Genomic DNA, 24,363 nt, shown 5'->3' with positions numbered 1-24,363 from the left:
AAGTTCTTACATCTCAACTTAAGTCCTATTCATTTAGAAGGGAGCTGCTTGCCTACAACTAAGGGTGAATGTTGGGACTTAATGGTAAGTTACTTCCAACAATATATTTTGGTGGCTTAATATTCAAAGCTTCCAGTTTTGTCTGATAGGATCTGGAATTATTTTCTCTAAAAACTGCTTCTTCCCTTGATACAAAAAGCAGTGGTTAGAGAAGAATAAAAAACAGGATGAATAGCTTTTGAATCATCTTATGGTCATGATCAGTCAATAGTAGAAAGGATGGTTGCTTCTAAGAGGTCTTGTGTGATTTCTTTAAATTTCACACAAATACTTACTAGTTGACCTTAGGCTGGGGAAGGAAAGTAGGCAGTAATAATGTGTGTGTGCATGCAATGAACACAGGAAAGCCCAGTAAGGAAAATGAATCCCTGGTGCAAGCACTGATTTCAGTAGGGTTACTCCAGGGCTAAATATGAACTCTTTAAATGAGTATATTTAAAAACACAGACATAAAAGCAGAGCAAAAAATGTCCCTTAAATAATTACAGACACAGACTAATAAAGGTTATATAGGAGGGACTAATTAATAGCATTTAGGACTGTACATTAATGAACATCTCATTACTCTGAAACAGGTGTAAATATTACAAGAAGTAATGTTTTCCATTCCCTAGAATTAAATAGTAGTGTCATGCTTCTTTCTCTGTGGAAGCCCTGCTACTCAGTAGGTTCACAGTTTTGGACAGCAGAGGTAATAACTGGACTGAAAAGCATCAACTTATGATTATGCTCCTGTAAAGCCTTAGGAACGAAATGCTCCATACTCTGTGGGAAGCGAGGTGGATTGTCATTGACATCAGTCAGCGTGATGTTCACTGTGGTGGTCCCTGATAATCCTCCCATTTGTCCACCCATATCCTTGGCCTGGATGACCACTTGGTATTGCTCCCTGTTTTCTCGATCCATGTTCAGCAAAGCAGTTTTGATAATGCCTAGTTATATGAGAATAAAGAAAACAAACATCACTTGTAGTGTACTGACTTTGACAGAAACACTTAAAAAAATTAAAAACAGTCTCCATGTAATGAGTAAACTTTGCCCAGTGCAAACATTTACTCTTATAAGATGGCACATTAAATTACAGGCTTGTCATATTGTATCTCAGGCTGCTGCCTGTGTGACAGCCACGATATTAATGGCATCCCAAGAAAGATGTTTAAGCTATTTGTATGCACTGTTTTTATATCATTGTTTACCCCTTTTAGTTTTGTTTAAGTTTCTCACTGAACTGGAAGAAGAGTTGTCTCTCATTAAAAGGTGCTCCAATTTTTGCCCCCCCATCAACTTTTCATTTTGACAGACATGGCAAAAACAAGCTCACTTCAGCAAGGCATCATTAAAAGGCAGTACACCAACATTACATGGAAGAAGGGATATTAATTAATAAAGCAGTGGGCACCCAACCATACTATTTGTGTGCATGTATATTGTATATATTTTTTCTATTTATACACTGATTGAAACATTCTTGCTAAATGTTTTTTTCAGGAAAAGGCTAAAAATGCAAGTTAGAAGTCTAACTCCCACCGAAATGTAACAATCTACATTAATAATGAAGAAAAATGTTTGCATTTTTCTCTGGTCTTTTAAGGCCAGATATTCAACTCTTTGCAGCCATTAGGGGTCAAATCCTGGCAACACTGAAATTGGTGGCAAAATCTCTACTGTTCCCAATAGAGCAAGATATCACACTAGGAGTTCTGCCATTAACGTCAGTGGCATCTTTTGCTGTATTGCCCTCTCTCATCCCCTACCCCTGCTTCCCCAAACATTCCCGCTGCAAAGAAGATTGTTTTAACTCAGTTTCCAGCTCCATCATCTTTATTATCACTTTGGCTGAAAACCACTGGTCTACCAAGAAAAGAATCCAGTCTCTTGAAGTAGCCAGCACCCTGTGCTTCAAAAGAGGTTTTGCTCACAGCCTCCTATCATCTCAGAAACAACTCGTCATTGTCAGGATTTACATGCTCACAAAGTGCTGTGTGAACCTACTTCTAGACTTCCTATGATGGGGTACCTCTGACTTGAGAACTAGGCACTCTTTCAAAATGTACCCAATTTTGAGACCTGAGACCCCACAATCAATTTCTGTGGCCCTGAAACTATTGCAAACTCTCCTAGATCTCCAACTTGTAGGCATTCTGGCTTTGGGTTCACTTTTTCAGGGACATGGGCTTGTAACCCAATCACTCTTTACTTTAGCTAGCACATATAATATGTGAATCTGCACAAAACAATCAAATACCTATACGCCATTTCCTGCTACATTTTTCTTACTGTTCTGGAAGGTTTTATAGAACCTGGGTTAATAGTTTTTGTTTTTCAAAATTCCAGGTCCCCTGTGTAAAATCTGAATTCTCCAAGTCAGTCCTCTATTTTTAAAGCGTGGCGTCTTCTTTTTCCCCTCCTACCAGCTTCCTTTAATTTTAGCAAATTGCACCATTAAGGACATTCCCATTACCTCTTCCTCCACCTTTACCTGAATCTGTTAGGCTCAGTACTATTGAATGTCTGATATATTTAGTCTACCTTGGCAAAAATTCCACTCTATAAGATCCATCCAGAGAAATTAAAAAGAAGCAGTTTCTCTTGTCCCTGGTCTGGGAAATATGTAATAAAGCCCTGACCTAAGATGTTAGATTTCACAAAAGCCAAGACATTACATACTACAGCTATTTCATAAAATCAACCAGGCTTCTTAAGTTTTACATAGACAAATTCCCAAGTTTTGAAAAATAAAATCAGCTACAGTATCTGATTTGCGACTGTTCCAGGAACACAACTGGAAAAGTGTAGGTTCCTAAATGTAATCTTATTCTGAATGGGCTTGGCTAAAGAATTTGACCTTTTCTATTGCTATTCTAAATTAAGATATCCTTCAGAAGATTGCAGTTAAAATTATGTAATGCTGCTGAACAAAAAAAAAATTGTAACACATTTCAACACATTTTAAAGAAACAGAAGCAGCAGCAGAAGAAAAAAGATCCTTCATCTTAATTCAGCTATTATAAAGATCTATGGGTACTGCAAACTTTTCCCCCCTCCCAACCTTTCTCCTTTCCCCATAAAAGCCATAATATTTGGTCTAATTTAAGCCTTCACAAATTCTGTGTGCCCACTGCTTGTTGAAAGTGACTGAAAAGTGGTTCATATTTAGTTCTAATTATATTTATTAGGATTTGAAGTTAAAATTAAAATAATGTAGGTGTCATGTTTACAGATGTATCACTCTATTGGGTTTGTCAGATTTGCACCGAGTAAAATGTTATCCCTTTGAAGTTTTAGTCTAATATGTCTTAGCTTGGCTTAGCATGTCATTTTAAATTACAGACATTGTCAAAGAATGACAGATAAGGTCTTCTGACCTGTCTCAGACTCAACTGAGAAATATGGTTGTCCCTGGAGAATGCTGTAGACAACTTTAGCACTGTTCCCGTAAGTAGGATCATCAGCATCGGTTGCAGTGACTTGCACAACAAATGTACCTGAAATGATAAAAAAAACCCCACCCTATAGCATTTTGTCAGTATACAGTGGCCAGCACAGCACTGTATATCTGTCCAGTTGCTTGTATGCTTGACTATTGCATAGAAACCAATGAATCCAAACATACTGTGACTATGGCAATGTAAATTCACAAATAAGAGCAGTACTGGGATATGGGCCATTCAGAAATCCTCTTTGTGTGCAATTGGAAATGCCTTTTGTAGGGAATCTCAGAAATAGGTGACTGGAAAATTCTAAGAACTAAATGACCAGGTTTCTATGTAGAGCCCTAGTGGTAAAGCCCTACAGAGCTTTGGGGCTAGAGTTCTGGTAACAAACCCTGTGCCCTTAATTAAAGAATTTGGAAAAACTGCACCTGACCTTTCAAGGTGCCCTTCCCTGGATATTTTCACAGGGAGCAGGAAGAGGCAGCCCCCAAGCATTGCATCTCTCATGAAGCAAAGAACTATAGTTTCTCTACTGGTAATCTACCAGAAGTCTAGAATGAGCTTTTTAAGCGAGTGCTGATGAAATCTCAGAAGGATCAGAGTTTCGGTGTTTATCACAACCTTGGGTTTATAAAACTGTGCTGGAGATGAACCTGCCTTCAGTTGTGATACTTTGACACTTCTCTTTTTAGTCCTAGCAGGAACCTGGGAGGAAGGCAATATGGAACAGTGAAGACTAAAAAACACAGGGCACCTATACATGTTCTCTAGAAGTGGGGGTGTTTTAATTAGAGCATCTTTCAGGAGCCGCTCTAATTAAAACACCCGCAGGGTCTTGTGTATTCAGTGTCCTGCATTTCAAAATGGCAGTGGGGGCACTTTAACTGAAGCTTGCTAGACCAACTTTAGTTAGTGTCCCTGCCACCGTTTTGAAATGTGGATGCTGAATGCACGAGGCACCGCAGCACGCTGGAGCGTTCCAATTAGAACACTCCAGCAGACTTGATCAATCACGTTTGCTCCAACGGGTTCTAACCAGAATGGGTTGAAGCACAGATAAAAGTGCCCACAGTTTAAAACTGGACTCAAAATGTTCAGTTCACATTCCATTCAAATTTGGGTCAAATATTAAGGGAGGTTCATATTTTATACAAGCTGCTTTGCTCAATCCTCAATTTACATTGACATCAGGCTGGTACTTTACAGAAAGTACTCGTACTACTACTGGGCTCATATAGAGTCTACCGATTGATAGAAGTGTCAGATTCTGTTTCCATGAAATACAGAAATGAACCAAAGCCCAGTGACCTGAATACCTTCAGCCTCTGGAGTTGTTAGAAATCTGAATTCAGGTTGCAAAACAAATTTTACCGGACTGGATCTGTACTGCAAAGAATCTTCTGAGCTGGCTCCACTGGTCCAGCGGGGTGCCAGGGTGAATGGCAAGCCCCTCTCCGCCACTGAAACAAGTGCCCATCTGAACCTGTGAATTCAGTGGTAAACCTCACCCCTGCTAGCCTGGCCCCTAAATTCCTGGTGCCTCTGGGACTCCTGCTGGCCAAGGAAAATGACTGTGTGGACTGGATCCAGCCTGTGGGCTGCATCTCTGACAACAATGTCATAAAGTAAAATGTTAGGGGTGGGGGCTCACTTTAATGAGTGAGATTTAATTCATATGATAATTTCCATAACTGTGCTGAGAAAATACACCCCATAGCCTTGATTTGCTTACTGTTGGAGGTTCATTTTAATTTCTTTTCTCATACTGTTGAATTAAAGATTTATTTCACTGGACATTGTCTCTGTTTAGAAACATGATACATACAATTCCACTTCCCAACTCTTTCTGGCAGAAATCAGAAATGAACCTCCTCAGAACCAAAGGAATCTGAATCTATGAAACTCTCTGGCAAAGGCCCTCCAAGACACGAAACGGAAGATTTTAAATTATTCTTTTGAAATCTGAGTGTTATTTTTTTTTTCTTTTACTGATTGATTCTAAGGGCATGATCCAATGCACATTTAAGTCAAATGAAGAGGTTTTGACCAACTTGAACAGATTTTGGTGAACATTCTTTTAAGAATAGAAAAATCAGTGAATGAGAAAGGAATTTAACAACACATTGCTGAATCATGTAGGAGCAGAGGTGTGATGCCTTTCTGTTCAGAGTGGTTCAGGCTTGCTTCTTTCTCATTCACTTTTTCAGTTTGTTTCTGTCTTCATCTACAAATAAGTATAGATAAAAACCACTAAGTCTTTTGTTCAAAGTCTAGTATATATATTCAGGATCAGACTCTCCAAGGTGCTGAGACTCTACAAAACAAAGTAAACAGTGGTTATCTGCCCTTAGCACTTTTCTGTATTGGTCCCTGGATCAACTCCCCAAGAAGACCCCAGACCAGACATTGCTGATATTTCTTGAACTGGCACCTACCGACATCTGACATTTCTGGAACGCTGGCATTGTAAACATCCTTTGTAAACATTGGCTCATTGTCATTGATGTCATGGATCTTAATGATGAATTCAGACTCTGGTTCCACTGGTTTTCCAGTCTTCCTGTTTATTGCCTGGGCCCGAAGTATATAAACAGGCTTTTCTTCCCTGTCTAGTCTCTTTGTAGCCTGTATGTCTCCAGTGTTTTCATTGATAATGAAAAGATCTCCAGCTCCATCTCCAGAAAGGATGTACTTAAGGGAGCCATCTCCTTTATCTTGGTCTGAATGCAGCTGACAGTGAAATGGGAACAAAAATAAAAAAACGAAATAAATACTTGGATCATCCCTCTAAAGTTTGTATTTGTCACCATGATGCATATGTTATTCTTGTTTAATCACAGTCAAAATGCTCAAAATGACTTTTATGATGAATTATTCATTTTGTATGCTCTCTACTCCCCTGCCTATAAAGCAGTTTTAAACCAGCCAGATTTCCTATATTTTTTCAAGAGAACTGTTTTAAAAATAAAGTGGCTAGTGAACCTTCCAAGGAAGTGATTAGCTATACAAAAGGTAGAAGTGGGTGGGAAAATGCTCCCATTTCAACTTTGAAGCATTGAAAATTTTTCCTGTTCCAAACTGTAATAAAACATTGAGGTCCAAAGAGTTTAATTAAAAATTCAATTCAGGTCAGGCTCAAAGTTTCATTATTATTATTTAAAAGATTTCAATCTTATCCCCCTGTCTGTCTGTCTGTCTGTCTGTCACACACACACACACACACACACACACACAGTTCTTAATCTAAATTTACTCAACTTTCAAAAGAAAACATAATTTTGACTCATAAAAGAGGAAACATCAGACATCAAAAGTTTCAAAGCTCTTTTACTCAAAATGTTGTGATTTGGAAAATTGGAAATTAACTGTGGGGTCAAATGTGCCTAAAGATGTATAGAATACTTGCTGTGACTTAACTTTGAAATCATTCCCTACAGGAAAGACATTCCAGGCAGTGATAAATTAATTGCAGATTAAATATAACTAAAGCTGGTGTTGTAAATGCCCTAGGGTATAAATAGACATAGCCAAATTAAGACGTGCTGTGAACCCCATGCCCTCCTTTATATTTCCGATTGATCCTGCAGGAAAAAGGACAATGTGTTCCCTCCTTGTGAAGACGCATCCCAGAAAATATCTGGGGTGTGTCTCCGTAAGTGGGGAAAGCTAGTTACAATGTGGTCCTGGGGCTGAGACTGCTGATCAGCTGAGAGTGTCACCGTTCTGGTGTGGTCCCAGGGTCAGACATTCACCTCATTGGCAGTCTCAGCTGCTGGACTACACTGGAGTGAGTTTGATACTCCAGTATGATCCCGCGGCTGGTCCTGCCAATCAGTTGATTGTCCAACCCTGGGATTGCACCAGAGTGTTGAGAGGTACCTAGGAAATCCCAAATGGGGGAATCCAGGCAGGCACTTTTGAGGTTTCAGGGGTGACTGGAGAGGGGGCCTAGAGAGTGTAGGCAGCTCTGTCCTGACAGCATTCTCCCATCATAAGCTAACAGATGTCTGCCAAAATAAAATGGCACAAATAGATACTGCCTACATCATGGTCCCTAATCTTGGGCATTTGTAGTGTAACAAGGGGTATGGACATGTTTGCTTGGCCTTTGTGCCACCATAAAAAAAGATTTATTGAAGCACCTGATAGCACCATAGGAATTTGTGGGATAGGTCTGTAAATAATTCTTGCATCAGTTTGCTAACATTTCAATAGAAGTAGTTTTAAATCTGTTTAGTTCTGATTTTGTTCCTTTTCTGTAATAACTTACATTTTTATATGTTAGGGAAAAATAGTCAATTTACTAGAAGGGAAAACTGTCTTGTGGATGATAAATTTGTAACATTCCCTTGTGAGTAGAATATTTGAAAACCTGATTTGTTATTCTAGATTTGGTTATCTACATTTGTCCTTGACCATTTATTTGGGGGAGAAGTTTTATCCAGACAAAAACAATCTGTTTCTTTTTTTTCTTAAGTGTCAAGGTGTCCTGGAAGCAATATGCTGTTTATGTGACCTATATGAGGAGGAAAAGAGATGCTCTAACCATATAAAAGAATTTTAAAATGGAAGATAAAAAAACCAACAAAAAAAAGCAAAGATTACGTTAGAAGAAAAGAATGGAGGAGGGAACGCAGTAAAACATGAGCTGGGCAGTCATATATTTGTGTTTATTGTAATGTCATGCATAGTGGTATGCTGACCAGAATAAAATGAGTAATAATAAATAGCCTTTTTTAAGGTGAAGCTGTGTTTTGCCATAGTAGGAGGTTCACTTTAACCAGATGCGCACATTATGGTACACCACAACATTGTTACACTTGGGAGATCCTCGAGGATGCAAATTGTCATAGCTTGATTTCCTTCAATGGCTTCAATGAAACAATGAAAATTTGCACCACCCAAGGATCTGTCCCTACACAGATATCCACGCTACAGTGAACTATGCTATTAACTAGACTGTGTCAAATGTTCAGTTCCCTGTAGGACCTTTCAGCTCCTGATGAAGTCAATTGGACTGAAGCGTACTAGGCGCCTCCAAAAAATAAGTCTTCTAAGTCTAAGTTTAGTGTAAGTGTATTTGCTTTCTCCAAAGCTTCCTTTGTAACTGAAAATTTGTCAGAGTTAGCATCCTTTTTTCAGCATTGTACCCCAGTCAGTGATCAGTGGTTTTTATTCCCATTAGTCCAGTTCCTGAGTAGACTTTGGTAAGTATGGAATGCAGAAGCATAATGGAAAATATGTGATTCTGATGTGCCAGGGTCATGCATTTAGAGCTACTTGCAGCAGTTCTTCTAGGGACTTTATGGGTATTCTACTGTAATGTGATTAGCTTCATCCATATCTGTCATGACTGCCCCTGTGGAGACCCTCTACATGGCATCCTTGGGAGGGGAAGTGAGATCATGCATTGCATGACTCCACAAGTGCTAAACCCCACTTTCTAAAAGAATTCCCACTATTCCCTTGTACTCTGTAATAGCAAGTTATAGACTAAACATGCAGAGCAGAGGACACTGGTTCTTCACCTTACCTATGCTCTATCTAATGCAGTACTCTCAGGATATCTGTATCTCATTGGTACCTCAGTGGAAAGCTATTTCGGGACAGGATTGTGTAAATTCATTTGAAAAAAGAACACAATCCCATTTCCCCCTACCCCTCCCATACACACAGTCCCCAACCAAAGAACTCAGTACATCTACACGTGCGTGAATGTACTTTAACTAATGCACATAAATCTAGTACCTCAAGCCACTTTTACATGTTCTCTGGGGGGTGGATGGGATGGCGCTTTAATTAGAGCAGCTCTGAGAGGAGGTTGCTAGAGTACAGCAATTGCCACGCTCCAGCAGACTTGATTAATCAAGTTTGCGCCAATGTGCTATAATTCATTAAAGCACCTTCGCCCACTCCTGGATCACGTGTATAAATGCCCGTGGTTTTTAGTGATGCTTCAGTATACATTAAAACAGGCTAATGAATTTGTTTAAGCATATGTGTAGATGCACACCCTGTTATTCAATGGTATACACTTCACATAGCAACTGAGATGAGTAATGTCACCATAAAAGTAAGGAAAAGGATGAAATTTTCTGGTGGTACTTTCGCTGTGAAAAATAAATGTAGCAGCAATTACATTTATATTAATATTACAGTAAATTAATTTGCTCAGTACTCAGAATTTAATTTGGATACTTCTGTGCAATCATCCATCACAGTCATTGGAAAAGACTGAGGATGAACAACAAATAAAAGATTTTATGATGCCCTAGGCACACTTTTACTAATTTCACTTTAATACCGTTGTTAAGTTTAACCATCTGGTTCATTTTTTAATGATTCACTGTCAAATAAAAACTATTCAGTCTGTCTTGTCACATCTTCCTTAAAAATATCCTGGGCCAAAATTTCTTTGTTTGGAGGCTTACATGTAGAAACGTGGATCCAGATTTAATCAATAGAAAAAATATATATTTCTCTAAATGTTACTAGGAAACAGCTATGTTTGACATTCTTTTGGTTATTAAATAACAAGTATTAAAAATGTAGACTTTCTCCAAAACTTTCTACAATTTGAAATAGCCTCATGTTTAGAAATGTCAGTGGAAACGCTGCTCTAAAGCAAGAGTTATGACAATGGCATATGTGCAAAGATATAAAGATGCCATAAAGAAAGACATAAACAAAAGTTGTAACCAGAGTGTCTGTATTGCATTTTGTTTTCTTGAGTCCTGAATATATTTTAGTTTATCTTGCATAAATAACCTCATTTAATGTAAAGGAAAAAGGAAATGCCAGCACATTTTACCGATAAAGTAAATGAACAGAGCAGAAATGCTAAATATTTCAGCACAGTAAGTGGAAAAAAAGTAAATGTGTCTTTTGTGAACCTTTACTGATGGTACATATGGGCATATTATTAAATTGTTCTTTATCTTGGTGTGCAGATGTCCTCTTCAGTATGATGGTCTCCAAATTTAAAAATCCTGTTTGACCTCAAAAATTGGGAGATCTACTTATTTAGTGTGTCATTTGATATTTGAATGCCTTCTACCCCAATCCCAGTGTGTGTGTGTGTGTGTGTGTCAGTCATGTTACCAGTTCTCCCAAATTTATTCAGTAAGGAAATTCTGGCCTCTGATACAGTTGTTCGGATAATATGGAATTTCCAGTTTTTCAGAGCAGTTCAATCTCCTGGCTACATCTCTGATCCACCTGCAGCTACCACCACCCCTTCCCCACATCTGGGTTGGTGGAGGAAGGGAACAATTCCTTCCATCCTTCTGCCTCTTCCTAATTTTGCTATTGTAGAGGAGAGAGAGGAAGAGCAGAGAACAAGTTATCACATTTTTCACAGGAGAGAGCAAACCCATCTGGAGCTTCTAGATGATCATCTTCCTCCACTCCCCTCACCTTTTTTAAAGAGTGCTAGCTCCTTTTTTTCCAGCACCCTTCCCATACTCAAAACCTCATCTATATTTTGAGACAAGGAGAGGCAGCTCTGATTGGTTACTTTTCCCCAGGAGGTAAGGAGGCAAATCAGAAAGGGTTTACACCCTTGTCAGTGGGTTGGAGTTTCTAGATCCTCAGGCCCCCAGCCAGGCTAAAATCATGTGACCTGACAGGAAACTGGACAAGATGTCAGTGCTGATACTTTTTTAAAAATGTCATTTTAAAGGGCACTGATATTAAGGGCCACCACTCTAGAGAAAACTATTTGGTGAAAGTGAAATTCCCATCCACTGCCCAGTGAATTCAAGGAAAAGTCTCAATGAGCTTAGTTCCAGAGGGATCAAATATAAATTAAGTTCTGAGTGGTTGTGTATTTAAAAGAAGTAAGTTATGAAGAGGAAGATTTTTAACACATTTTTTTTTTTACAGTGGGAACATAATGAGTTCAGGATTCATTTAAAACTTATTGCCAGGAAAAAAAATAAGATTTATTATTATGTTAGTATTTATGATTATTTGTAGTGAAGCAGAACAGAGAGGGGCCTGCTCTGCTGGATCAAGCCCCTATTGCAGTAAGTATCATATAAATACAAAACAAAAAGATAATCTATGCTCAGTGACACATAGATGGTATGGAGTGGTACACTTCTACTATACTCTTCTAGATAGTATAATTAAGCACATTAGTAAACGGCTTTCTTTTTAGCTTGCACTAAAGACATATTCCTGTTTATAATGCGTGAGAACTGGGTAATGTTGTTTTCCACACTTTTATATCCAGTCTAAAGTCCACTTCATATCACTAGTAGAACACCCCACTCATTTGAATTTCATAGCAGTCACTGCACTTTTTGAAAGGTTAAAGTCAGTTGACCTTGGGCCTTTATATAGTTTAATATCAACCTATAATTATCTAGAAATGTACAGCCTGTCATATCCCATTGTTTATTTGTATTTATAAAAGGTGAATGCTATGCTGTTTTGGCTGTGATTTAATTTTTATTTTCTTATTTAACTTGATAGTTAAGATTTACTCAAGTATGTGAAATATTAAGTAGAGAGCAGGTAGGTCATTAGCAGAATGAATCAGTGGCACTGGAGCTATTTGTGTGCATGATTTTCCAGCTAATAACTTCATTTCAAATTGAATACAGATCAGCAGACTGCTGTCTAGGTATGAACTGATTGAACCACAGAACACCAGTAGCATAACTGGCTGGGAGGGAGGACCAAGGCAACAGCCCTGGGTGCTGCCTTTATTGGGGAGTGCAAAAGCAGCTCTTGCCTCAGTAGACTTGGGCATGAAGCTGTGCGGTTATGCCTCTGCATAGCACAGTACTCTAGAAATTTCCCAGTTCTTAAATTAGTTGCTGTCAACGGTTTTGAATTACATCTGGCTTCTCTTTGATAACCATTCATGTATCCCATCACTCCATCTCTTTCTGCTGGAGCCCGGCATCTTGGTCAGCATTAACTTCTCTCTTCTCAAGCCAGCATCAGATGTTCTGTCTAGTTGGCCATGCTGGGTAATGGGGAAAAAGAATCCATTAAAATCTCTAAAGTTCCATATATACCAAAAATTTTTTTGGCAAGATTATCCTCTCTCAGAGCATAGGAAGGCTAAGTTTCCATATTTTGGATCAGGGTTGTCCAACTTCAGAATGACTGGGGGCCATGCGCCATGCAGGACATATGCTGCAGGGGACAGCCCGCCCTGGGATTTCCTGCCACCACCATCCAGGAAACACTGGCAGTGCATGGCCCTTTGCTCCCTGTAGCAGGGACTGCACTGGTGGTATGAGGTCCTACCCTGCTGCATGGCAGCAGGGGCCCATGGGATGCCAATTGAGTGGCCTTGTTTAATTGTGGAAAATGCAGTAAGTAGATCTTTGCCTTGTGACAGAGGTTTTTTGTCACTCTGACTCAGCTCATGTCTTGCAGATCAAAAAGCAAGCTTATTCTCTCTGTCATTATACTGTCATTACAGAATATCTGGAAAGCAATAAGCCACAATTTTCAAGAATGGGTACCTAAAAATAGGCTCACGAGAAGCTGAGTGTTCAGGATTTTTTAAATCAGGCCATACATTTGGCTGTCTATATCTACATTTAAGAGCCTGACTTAAAGCTCCTAGTTTCAAACGTTGGCTAAAGTCTATAGCAGACACAGAGCACCTGAAGTTTCAAAAGAACCAAGAGAAGAATGGAAAGAAAAAGCAACAGTGCTTTTAAATTTTCCTGGAAATGTGGAGAAATCAGCCTGTGATGCCTTCAGATTGTAATATGTAGCAGACTTAAAAGTAGGAGAATTCTACCCATACATTCCCCTGGAAGCTGCAGAAACAGGGCGTTCAAGTAAATGACACAAATGTTACCCATTTATGAAAAGAAATTGTTAAACTCAAATGAAAAATTCAAAGTGGCTCAACCTTTCAAAAACATTACCTAATAATTCTAGATGGCTGGTTAATAGAAAAAGTTCAGGTGTGTCCAGGCAGAAAGACTGAGAATACAGAGCAGGGTTTAGTACATAATGTATTCACATAGCATGATGGCACTACTGACTGTATTCAGCCTTTGTGACTATCCTGAGGTACTAGAACAGAATGTCCAAAAGAGGGCATGAGACTGGAAAAACTAACTAGGTCACTGTGTCCAGTTCCCTGATAAAGCACAGGCATTGTGTCATATAAGCCAGTTCATACATTTATCAGGCTCTAAGTTGTTGGTCCCTATTAACCGAGTAAAACTCACTGCTTAGATGGTCAGAAACCTTCTTTTAATTTCCAGACTACATTTATTCCTGTCTTGTATATATCCTTTTGTTCTTGTGCCAACCTTTTTTCTAAGCTTAAATAGCTTTTCTCTCTCCCACAATGTATGTGTAGAGATTGATCATATATCACCTCTAAGTCTTGATTTTTCTAGGTTAAACAAGTCAAGCTCTTCTCATAAAATAGGCTTTCCATTCCTTCATCATCCAAACAGGTCTTCCAACTGATCTCTCCTGAACCAGAGTGATCAGGACCATAAACAGTATTCCAAATGCATTTGCACGAGTACCTTTTTTGATTTTACACACACACACACACACACACACACACACACACACACACACGTGTGTGTGTGTGTAGGTATGTATGTATGTGTGTATGTATGTATAATTGCACTACATATAAAACATTTACACATGTAATCATATATATGTATATATGTATTATATTGTACGTATGTGGAATTATTTTATTTTAAAGATTATTCATATATCATTAAAATAAAATGATTACACATATATAGTAATTGCACATATATAGTTGTAATCTTTAAATAAAATAATTATGCATATATAATTATTTACTATATAATTAATACATGTAATTATTTATTATATCATTATTATTAGAGGTGCATCAATATATCCATTGCAAATCAGATTGATAGAGATAAAAGGAAAACTAACTTTATCGTCTATCGGCTTTTTTGGCCAGTGTAGCCAATAATGTTCACCCATAAATATAATTAATTATGCCTTCTGACTGGGGCCCCTGGACACTGTGTGCATGTGCACAGCGCATGCATGGACGAGGCCAAGAATGCAGCCGGGCAGCGTGGAGAGCAGCTCCTTGCAGGTAAGTCTGTGGAGGGAAAGGGAGTGGGGAAGATTGAAGCCCCCACAATAAGAGAAGGACTGGGGCAAGGGCTGGGGGTGCTGTCCAGCCAGGATGGTGAATTGGACCTGGGGCTGGGGCAGGGAGCAGTGAATGGAACCCAGGGCTGGGGTGGGGGCGAGGAGCTCTGCTCAGCTCCACTCTAGTTAAAAGTGTCCCCACGCTTAAAAATGGTGGTGGCTGCACTTGAACTAAAGCTCATTTGACGAGTTTTAGTTCAAGTGACCCTACCACCATTTTTTAAGCATTGGGATGCTGATCTCCCGAAAAGCCACCTGTGCCTCTGTCCCACTCCCAGCCATGCCTCCATTCACTACCCTGGCTGGGCGGTGCCCTGAGTCCCTGCCTTACTCCCTCCCTCACCACGGGGGCTTTAGTCTGTCCTGGACATCCCTTCCCTCCCATATACCCCTTCCCCTCCACACGCTTGCCTGCAGGGAACTGCTCTCCATGCTGCTTAGCTGCATTCCTGTAAATCGGTTATCAAATTGGTATTGGCTGATATGGCTGGTTAATAATTATCTATTAGCATCAGCCAAGAAAATCCTTATCAGTTCACCTCTAATTATTGTATTTATATAATATATGAATTACATAAATACACATATATGATATATATGATGGATATATGATATAGTACGCATATATGATGCACAGTATTATATTTATGATATAATAGTATGTATATATATATTTAAAGAAACTTTATATATAACATACACATTGAAAGAATTGAACCTGCTACATTTTTGTTCACAAGCACATTAAATTGATGGCTCATAGCCACGCTGTGATCAGCAAGTAACATGCGCATTTCTCTTTCTCAGTCATTCACAATATTGAAATCCCCTCTTATAGCAGAAATAATTGGTGATTAATATCTAAGGGCACTTACACACATGCGGCGAGTCTGCTCTGATGCACTGGAAATCCAGCACATTGGAGCAGACTCAATCAAGTCTTCTGGAGCATGTAAATCAACACGCTCTGGCAGCCTTGTGCATCACATGTATCAGTGGTGCAGTGCATGTCAGTGCTGAGCAAATGGTGGCAGCTTTGCTTTGAACTAAAGCATGTTCAATGTGCTTTAATTTAAAGCACACCACTGCCATTTTCTCAGTGCTGACATGTGCTGCATTACTAATACACTGGCTCCTGGTGAAGTGCCAGGCATTTTAATTAGCATGGCTCGCTAATTAAAAGTGCTTGGCACTGTGTTAGGAACATGTGTAAAAATGCCCAAAGTAAAATTTAGTACAATTATATTTTATCCTATTTCTGTTATTCCCCTCCTCCCTTCCACTCTGTTCTTTCTGTGTAACATTCTGAACAGATCCTGGAATCATATGAAAGAATGGCTGGAAAGGACCTTATAAGGTCATTTAGTCCAGCCCCTGACTTAGAGCAGGAGTATCCCAGCTAAACCATGCCAGCCAAGTGTCTGACTTTTTTGGAAAGTTCTCCAAGGATCATAGAAAAGTAGGATATGCATGTGAGCTATGCATGTTAAAGTACAATACTAGAGAGAAAACATGCCAATGCGACATACAATATAAAAAGAAATTGAATGTAATGAGAAAGATCCCAGTGATGAGACCATACATGATTCCTGCTTGCTCTGGGTGTAAGCCTGCTGCTCCATGGAAGTTCATAGGAATATGCTCTCCTATTTTTGTATTAATGTTCCTTTGGGTATTTTTTTCCCGTTTCATTTTTATAATATAAATTAAGGTTCAACAAAACAAATTAAATAGTGATATAGCAACATGCTGTAAACTACAGTTTGGTCATTACTGGAGTCCTGTTGATTTAATAACAGATAATGGCCCATGGTTCATGAAAGGTTTATTTTGGTATGTCCCTTTGATAGTTCAAGGACACTGCATCAGGTACCTTCTGTGTAGAACCAGTTGGGTTAGCAGAAAACTCAGTGCAAAAATCCAATAATAAAAAATCTCTGAGGATTCAACGGATCCAATAATTTGCATGACTGGAATATAACAATGCAACTTAAAAATGCTTTATTAGGATCACCACTTCAGAGAGTAATAGGCTAAGTGAAAATATTAAGGCCAAGATCTAGCAAGCTTCTGAATCTAAGACAATTAACCCTGAAGTGTTTACAGAGGAACCACATGACAGGAATTCCAGCAGGGAAAAAAAGCAACATCCTTGCAAAGAGGAGAAGGGCTATTTATCAGACACAGTGGATAGCAATTACTATTCCATCTGTAGTAAGTTCATTCTAAGAATTAGTCCTACAGGAGGATCAGAGAATATCTAAACAAAACTAGGAATGATGCTGACTTTCTGTTTCTCCATGCACTGACACAAATATACATAACCACCTCATTGTTGATCAGAATTATGGGGCTGGGGGGAGGAAAAAAAATAAAAATAAAGGAAAAAAAGTTCTGGATTGCAGAACTCAAGTACTGAACAGCTGATAACTGATAGAACATGACTGGGTAACATAACTGGATGTGGTCATATGCTCATAAAGCAAACTGAGAAGGGGAAAGATGGTGATATTTAACTTCCAAAACAAAAAAAGAAAACAAAATACAAAATGTATAATAGTAGTCATTAGACTAATAAACACTTATAACTACTGCCATGTGACCAGTAGCATAAGCAGGAGCAGTGCTGGGGGGCTCTAGCCATCCCCAAATTCACCTTAACCCCCACCCTATAGCCACCCTTCCCAGTACCACCACTACTGCCTGCCCGCCCCACGTACCTGAGCTTGCCCCATTCTTGCCCGCGGAGGTGTGGTGTGCCCAGCCCTGGCCTGCCCAGACCTGGCCCACCTGTCCCACTGGGGAGAGACTGGTGCTGCCCCTGAACATGAGTAAGGTGGAACAAATGATTTAGAGAGGTCATGAGCACCAGAACTTGGCACACTTCTTGCTCCTGCCCTCTGGCATTGGCTCCCCTTTCACCCTTGTGTTCCTGCCTAGGAACCAAAATTACTATTTATGCCTTTGCATGGGACTAGAATACCTGTGTTTTTTAGTCCTGTCATGTGACTGGATTGAGGAAATAAAGTTCAGCCCAGGTTTGATAGCCTTCCAGGCAGGCCACAATTTTCTCCTCTTTGTTGTTATTGTTTAAGACAGGGGTGGGCAATTATTTGTGACTGTGGGCCACATAGGTGGTTTTGGGGACAGCACTCCATCCCCACTGCAACAGCCCAGAGCCAACGCACCCTGCAGCTCCTTCCTGCCACCACCACCACCACCAGTGCCCAGCAGGAATGAGCACATGGCCCCAGCCCACTCCATGCCCACTCTGGACCAACCAGGACTCATGCCCCAAATCTGGTCCACCCCTGGCCTGCCGTACGCCTGCTCCAGGCCCACCCGCCCATGATGAACAGTGGTGACACCTGGGCAGAAGCTCCTGCTGGATGTGGGGGAAAAGTGGCCGCCTTCTCTTCACCACTGCTGGGTCTTTCTTGCTGTGGGCACCTGGAGCCTATTCCAGGGGTTCCCTGCCACTCTGTCCTACTGCCACTACTGCCCTGCTGGGCAGCCCAGAGGTGGTGCTGGTGGCGGTGGTGACAGCAGTGGAGAGGAACTGCAGGGCAGCCTGGGTGTGTGCTCTGGGAGCCTGCAGCAAGAAGGGCCCAGCACTGGTGAGGGGGAGATGCCACTTTTCCCCCACGCCCAGCAGCAGCTGGACAGAAGCCACTCTTTGTGGGTGGGCATGTCCAGAGTGGGCATGAGGCAGCCCGGGGCCAAGGCTGTGCGTCCAGGTCTAGCCCGGTGCTGGGTGCCTGCCAGGCTTCATGGGGTTAGGGTTAGCGGCAGAAGAAGAAGCTGTTGTTGCCCAGGCTGCATAGCAATGGAGTCCAGCCATGGATCCGCCCCAGCCCTGCTTTGTGCTTGGGGGCGGCAGGATGTTCCATGGGTTGGATGGTGCCTGGGCCACGCCAGGCTGAGGGACCCACTGTGGGCCAGACTGTATTTTGCCCACCCCTGGTTCAAGATATCATATCCACAGAAAATACTTTTGTTCATGGTGTGATTTTCAATGCATGGGATAAATATTCAAAATACTGGGAGGGAATAAGGTTTATACTTTAAAACTTGAAGAAATGATTAAATATTGGTACTTCTGTGCATCACACAGCTTTATCAAACCCTTTATAATCACAAACCCATTCCCCAAGCCCAATCTACCTGCGTATCCCTATCCCCTAACATTTTAAATGAAATATGTATGTATATTTCATTACATAAACATATATCTATAAAGGAGAGAGCTTAAGCTTACTGGGTCAAAGTCACTCAGTAGTGACTTAATGGAGTTGGATGCATTTGGCCAATTATTTTTCTTTTGTTTGCTCTTCATTTTCTTTTCTGTTTCCCTTCCTTCTGTTATGTAGCTTAGTGTATTTTCCCTGTCTTTTTCAGTGTTTGTTTTTCTTCAGTCAATAATCTTTCTAAGGAATTATAACAATATTTAGCACTTAAGTAACTCTTTTTTACCTCCAGGCTTTAAGTGCTGTGCAAACATTAACTAATCCTCATTTCTCCTGTATGAGGGAGGCAGGTATTATGCTCTGCAAGTCTGGTTTGTCCTTAAGGCCATTCCCTTTGTGCACTGCTTTTCTCTTTAAAATATTTTTTTCTCTTTCAGGATTTTGCCCATCCTCAGCACTTTCCCAAACCACTTGTTTCCTACTATCTATCTTTCCCTTCAATATTTTGTTCTTTTATATTGGGTAGACTGACTACATTCTCTTCTCTTTTCTCTTAAACATTTATCTCCATTTTCAATGATATCTTACCCTCCCTTACATTAGATCCCCTTTCCTTTCTTTTGTCTTCCTTAAATCTGTCCCCCCTTGGCCCTTTTTTCACCATTTCTTTATCTACATCCTTAAGCCAACAGTTTTATATCGCCATGGGATTTATAGCTATTAAGACCAGAAGGGATCATTTTAGGTCATCCAGTCTCCAACATTTATGGGCCTACAGAATTTCGCTCAGTAATTCTTATATCAAACCCATAATGTTTAATTTAACTATAGCATAGATTTCACAAAGAGCATGTCTACATGTCGCTGTACAGCAATGTTGCTAAGGCACTGAGCTTTAGTACTTCCTTTTGGAAGTACTAAAGCATGGCACAGTCACCACCCACACTGTGCTGCGCGTGTGGCTCACAGTTACTTTTTGCTACTACTTTGCTGTAGCGGTGCACTAAAATGGGGAAGCGTACCCTTACAGCAAAGAAGCTGCTGATCACGTGTAGACTCATGTGATCACTACATTACTGTAGCACACTGTGCAGTGACATAGTGTGTTGCTATGGCAATGTAGGGCAACATGTAGACGTGCCCAAAGACATTGGTTTAAAGAATTAAAGTAACAGAGAATCTATTACTTCCTTAGGTAAGCCACCCCAATGGCTAATTTTACTCATATTCTAGCCTGAATTTCTCTAGTTTCAGCTTCCAGACCCCAGATCTTGTTACATCTTTGTCTGCAAGACTGAATGCACTATTATTGAACTGCATTGAATATAATTGAATAGGATAGCATGCAATAACACTAGAACCTCCCAGGCTGATGTCATCACTTACAAGTAATCTATCATTTAGCCAGTTTTTAATCTATCAGTGCAGGAGAGATCCTCCAACGCCTGGAATAAAAAAGGATTTCATTGCTTTTAATAGCAAGACTGAGCCAAGACTGAGACCAGGACTTTTTAACTAGTTTTTCAATACTTGACAGGTCTTTGTCATTTTTACTGCAGTCTCTTTCTTCATTATTAATACAGTGTTGCATAAACAGCATATATTATAGATGAGTTTTAGTTAGGGCATCAACATTTAGTTGCTAAAAAGTATAACAACAGAGTTATGATGCCATTCCCAAACTTGTTAAATCAAGTATTGGGTATTAAGCATTCTCTCTGTTATACCTATAGATGAGGGGAAAGACCAGGAGAAATTTAAAAAAAAAAGATTTTATTACCTAGTGTATACACTTCAGTGATCAGGAATGAAAATCCAAAGCTCTCCAGAGTTGAAAGCCATAAAAAGCGTAAAGTCATTTTATTTTTGGAGACAGAAAGATTTTCTCATCACTGTAAATTTAGCATCACAACCAAATATTCAGCTAGTGCATTCAGGTGTGAATCTATAAGGCTAAATAGGACAATTAGTTTAAAGTATCACTGATTATTTGTCTGTTAACAACAACAATGCAAACAAGAAATGGAGCACATTTTTGGGTGTCTGCTTGACAGAATACATGTTATGCAATGAGAGACTTGTATTATAATACAGGACAACTACGTTTCATTAATGACTTTGCTACAGTGTTCTTGTATAATCTTGGCTTTGTCATTTTTTAGTGCCTCCATTTTCTCCTGTGTCTACCCAACTCCCAGGTATGCTACTTTTGTGCCTACATAGTGCTTTGAAAGTCTTGGGTAGACGGTGTTCTGTCTAAGTTTATACAAAGACCAACTGCATAATGGAGGGTTGTAGCACTGCAGTGCAAATTAAATGAGGTCTGAATTATGGCTTTGTCACAGCCCCATACATATATAGTTGTGGAAGCCCAGTGCATGACTCAGGGAGTCATGGTATATCAGTTTTCTTCTCACATTGAGACACATTTACTTTGTTCTGGTCCTCTGCAACACACAGCCCGTGTTCCCCTGGCACATCAGCATAGTGGCTGGCCAGTATGATGAAGAAGTCAAGTCCAAGACAACCCCCCTCTGCTCTACTCTGTGCAGAAAGGGGGAAGAACAGAAGATCAGAGGAGGCTGTCACCTTCTCGTGGTGCAGATAGTCGGCAGAGGTGTCAGCAACAAATATGCTGGGAACAAGAGGAATATCAGGGGAAGTCTGGTCTTTTACTGAATGTGGGAGGCAACCTACTGACATGTGATGCAAAAAAGGCTGAAGTATTTACTCAATGTCTTTTTACCTCAGTATTCACAGGCAAGGTCATCTCCTGGACTACTGCACTGGGCAGCACAGTTTGCAGAGGAAGTGAGCAGCCAACTGTGGCAAAGGAACAGGTTACGGACTATTTAGAAAAGCTGGATGTGTACAAGTCCATAGGACTGGAAGCAACATACCTGAGGGCGCTGAGGGAGTTGGCTGATGTGATTGCAGAGCTGCTGACTATTATCTCTAAAAACTCATGGTAATCCGGCAAGGTCCCAGACAATTGGAAAAGGGCAAGTATAGTGCCCATTTTTAAGAAAGGGAAGAAGGAAGATCTGGGGAATGACAAATTGGTCAGACTCACTTCAGTCCTCAGAAAAATCATGGAGTAGGTCCTAAAGGAATCCCTTTCTAAGCACTTGGGGCATTTGCACACATGCCTGTGCTGCAGTGCCAGGCACTTTTAAAAGTGTCCAGCGCTGCAACACGTACATTTATATAAGCAGCGAAATGCATGTCAGTGCTAAGAAAATGGCAGCAGCACACTTTTGAACTAAAACACATCGAAGGTGTTTTAGTTCAAAAGTGCACCACCACCATTTTCTCAGCACTCGTGCATTTTGTAGTAATTATCCAAATGTATGTGACACAGCATTGGGCATACCAGCTTGCGCACCAGCCATATTCCCGGCGTGTTGGAGCAGACAAATTTATGTGTATAAATGCCCAAAGAGGAGAAGAAAGTGATTAGGAACAGTCAGCATGGATTCACTTAGGGCAAGTCATGCCTGAGCAACCTGACTGTCTTCTATGACAAGACGACTTGTTCTGTGGATGCATGGAGAGCAGTGGATCATCATACTGGCCAGCTACCTTGACTTCGGCAAAGCTTTTCATAGTTTCATAGTGCTTAAGGTCAGAAGGGACCTAAACAGATCATCAGGTCTGACCCCCTGTCCCGGGCAGGTCATAGCACCCCAGCCAAATATCTGTCCAGCCTCCTCTTGAAGACCCCCAAGGTAGGAAAGAGCACCACCTCACTTGGGAGCCCATTCCAGAGCCTGGCAGCCCTAACTGTAAAGTAATGTCTCCTAATGTCCAGCCTGAACCTGCTCTCTAACAATTTGTGGCCGTTATTGGTAGTAACCCCCAGTGGTGCCCAGGGGAACAGAGCCTCACCGAATTTCTGCTGGTCTCTCCTAGTGAGTTACTAAACAGCCACCAGATCCCCTCTCAGCTTTCTTTTGTGGAAGCTGAATAGGTTCAGGCCCTTCAGCCTCTCTTCATAGGGCCTGACCTGCTCCCCTTGACCATGTGAGTGGCCCTTCTCTGGACCCTCTCAATGCTAGCCACTTCCCTTTTGCAGTGCGGCACCCAGAACTGGACGCAGTACTCCAACTGTGATCTGACCAATGCCGCATAGAGGGAAAAGATCACCTCCCTAGACCTGCTTGTGATGCATGTGTAGATGCACAACTAGGTGCAGTTAGCCTTACTGACCACTTCCTCACATTAGTGGCTCATGTTCATCCTGGAGTCGACAGTGACTCCAAGATCTCTTTCTGCCGCTGTGCTGACAAGAAGAGTATTCCCCAGCCTATAGGTGTGTTGCTGGTTCCTTCTCCCTAGATGCAGTACCCTGCACTTCTCTGCATTCATTTCCATCCTATTCTCATCTGCCCACCTCTGTAACCTGTCTAGATCTGACTGGATTCTGTCCCTCCCCTCCAGCATGCCTACCTTGGCCCACATCTTGGTATCATCAGCAAATTTGGACAGCATGCTTTCCACACCCACATCCAGATCGCTGATAAAGATGTTGAACAGTACAGGCCCAAGGACCGAGCCCTGGGGAACTGCAATGCCCACATCCCTCCAGGTCGAAAATGAGCCATCCACCAACACTCTCTGGGTGTGACCATCTAGTCAATTTTCCACCCATCTGACTGTGTAGGTATCAATGCCTCATTTTTTAAACAGAAGGTGGTGGGAAACACTGTCAAAGTCATTCTTAAAGTCCAGGAAGATGACATCTACCTTTTGATATGGTCCCCATAACATCTCTGGAAGCAAGCCAAGGAAGTACAAGTTGGATGACTGGACTGTAAGATGAACAAAACACTGGCTGGATCATTGGGCTCAAAGGGTAGTAATCAATGGCTCGATGTCTAGTTGGCAGCCGGTATCAAGTTGAGTGCCCCAGGGTTTGGTCCTATGGAAGTGTTCTTCGATATGTTTAGCTGGATGGATGGAGAGCACCCTCAGCAAGTTTGCAGATGACACTCAGCTGGATGAAGCAGTACATATGCTGGAGTGTAGGACTAGGATTCACAGAGGCCTAGACAAATGGGGGGACTAGACTAAAAGAAATCTCATGAAGTTCAATAAGGACAAGTGTAAAGTCCTGAACTTAGGATATAATAATGCCATGCACTGGTAGAGGCTGGGGACTGAATGGCTTATCAGCAGCTCTGCAGAAAAGGACCTTGGGGTTATAGTGGACAATAAGCTAACAGTGTGCCCTTGTTGCCAAGAAGGCTGATGGCATATTGGGCTGCATTAATAGGAGCATTACCAGCAGATTGATGGAAGTGTTTATTCTTCTATATTCAGCACTGATGAGGCCACATCTGGAGTACTGTGCCCAGTTTTGGGCCCCCCACCACAGAAAGGCTGTGGACAAATTAGAGAGAGTCTAGCAAAGGGCAACAAAAATAGTTAGGGGCCTGGGGAATAGGACTTCTGAGGAGAGGCTGATGAAACTGGAGTTATTTAGTCTGGAGGAGGGAAGACTTACAGGTTACAGAGGTGGGCGGATGAGAATAGGATGG

General features: G+C 40.9%; 1 protein-coding gene across 2 annotated transcripts in view; it reads right to left on the bottom strand.

Annotated features, from left to right (window-relative positions):
* LOC109314717 (cadherin-6) overlaps nucleotides 1-24,363 on the bottom strand; it is a 127,343-nt gene that overhangs the window by 22,175 nt on the left and 80,805 nt on the right. For both annotated transcript variants that reach the window (XM_019542027.1, XM_019542035.1), the window contains 3 exons: nucleotides 5,930-6,224; nucleotides 3,426-3,545; nucleotides 825-992 (listed from right to left, as the gene is read on the bottom strand). In XM_019542027.1, coding sequence (XP_019397572.1) covers nucleotides 825-992; nucleotides 3,426-3,545; nucleotides 5,930-6,224 — 583 coding nt within the window. The remainder of the gene's footprint in view (nucleotides 1-824; nucleotides 993-3,425; nucleotides 3,546-5,929; nucleotides 6,225-24,363) is intronic.

The sequence above is a fragment of the Crocodylus porosus genome, unplaced genomic scaffold (assembly GCF_001723895.1).
Source record: "Crocodylus porosus isolate Cpor-Errol unplaced genomic scaffold, CroPor_comp1, whole genome shotgun sequence".
Classification (NCBI taxonomy): Eukaryota; Metazoa; Chordata; order Crocodylia; family Crocodylidae; genus Crocodylus; species Crocodylus porosus.
This window is presented reverse-complemented; position numbering and strand designations above follow the sequence as displayed.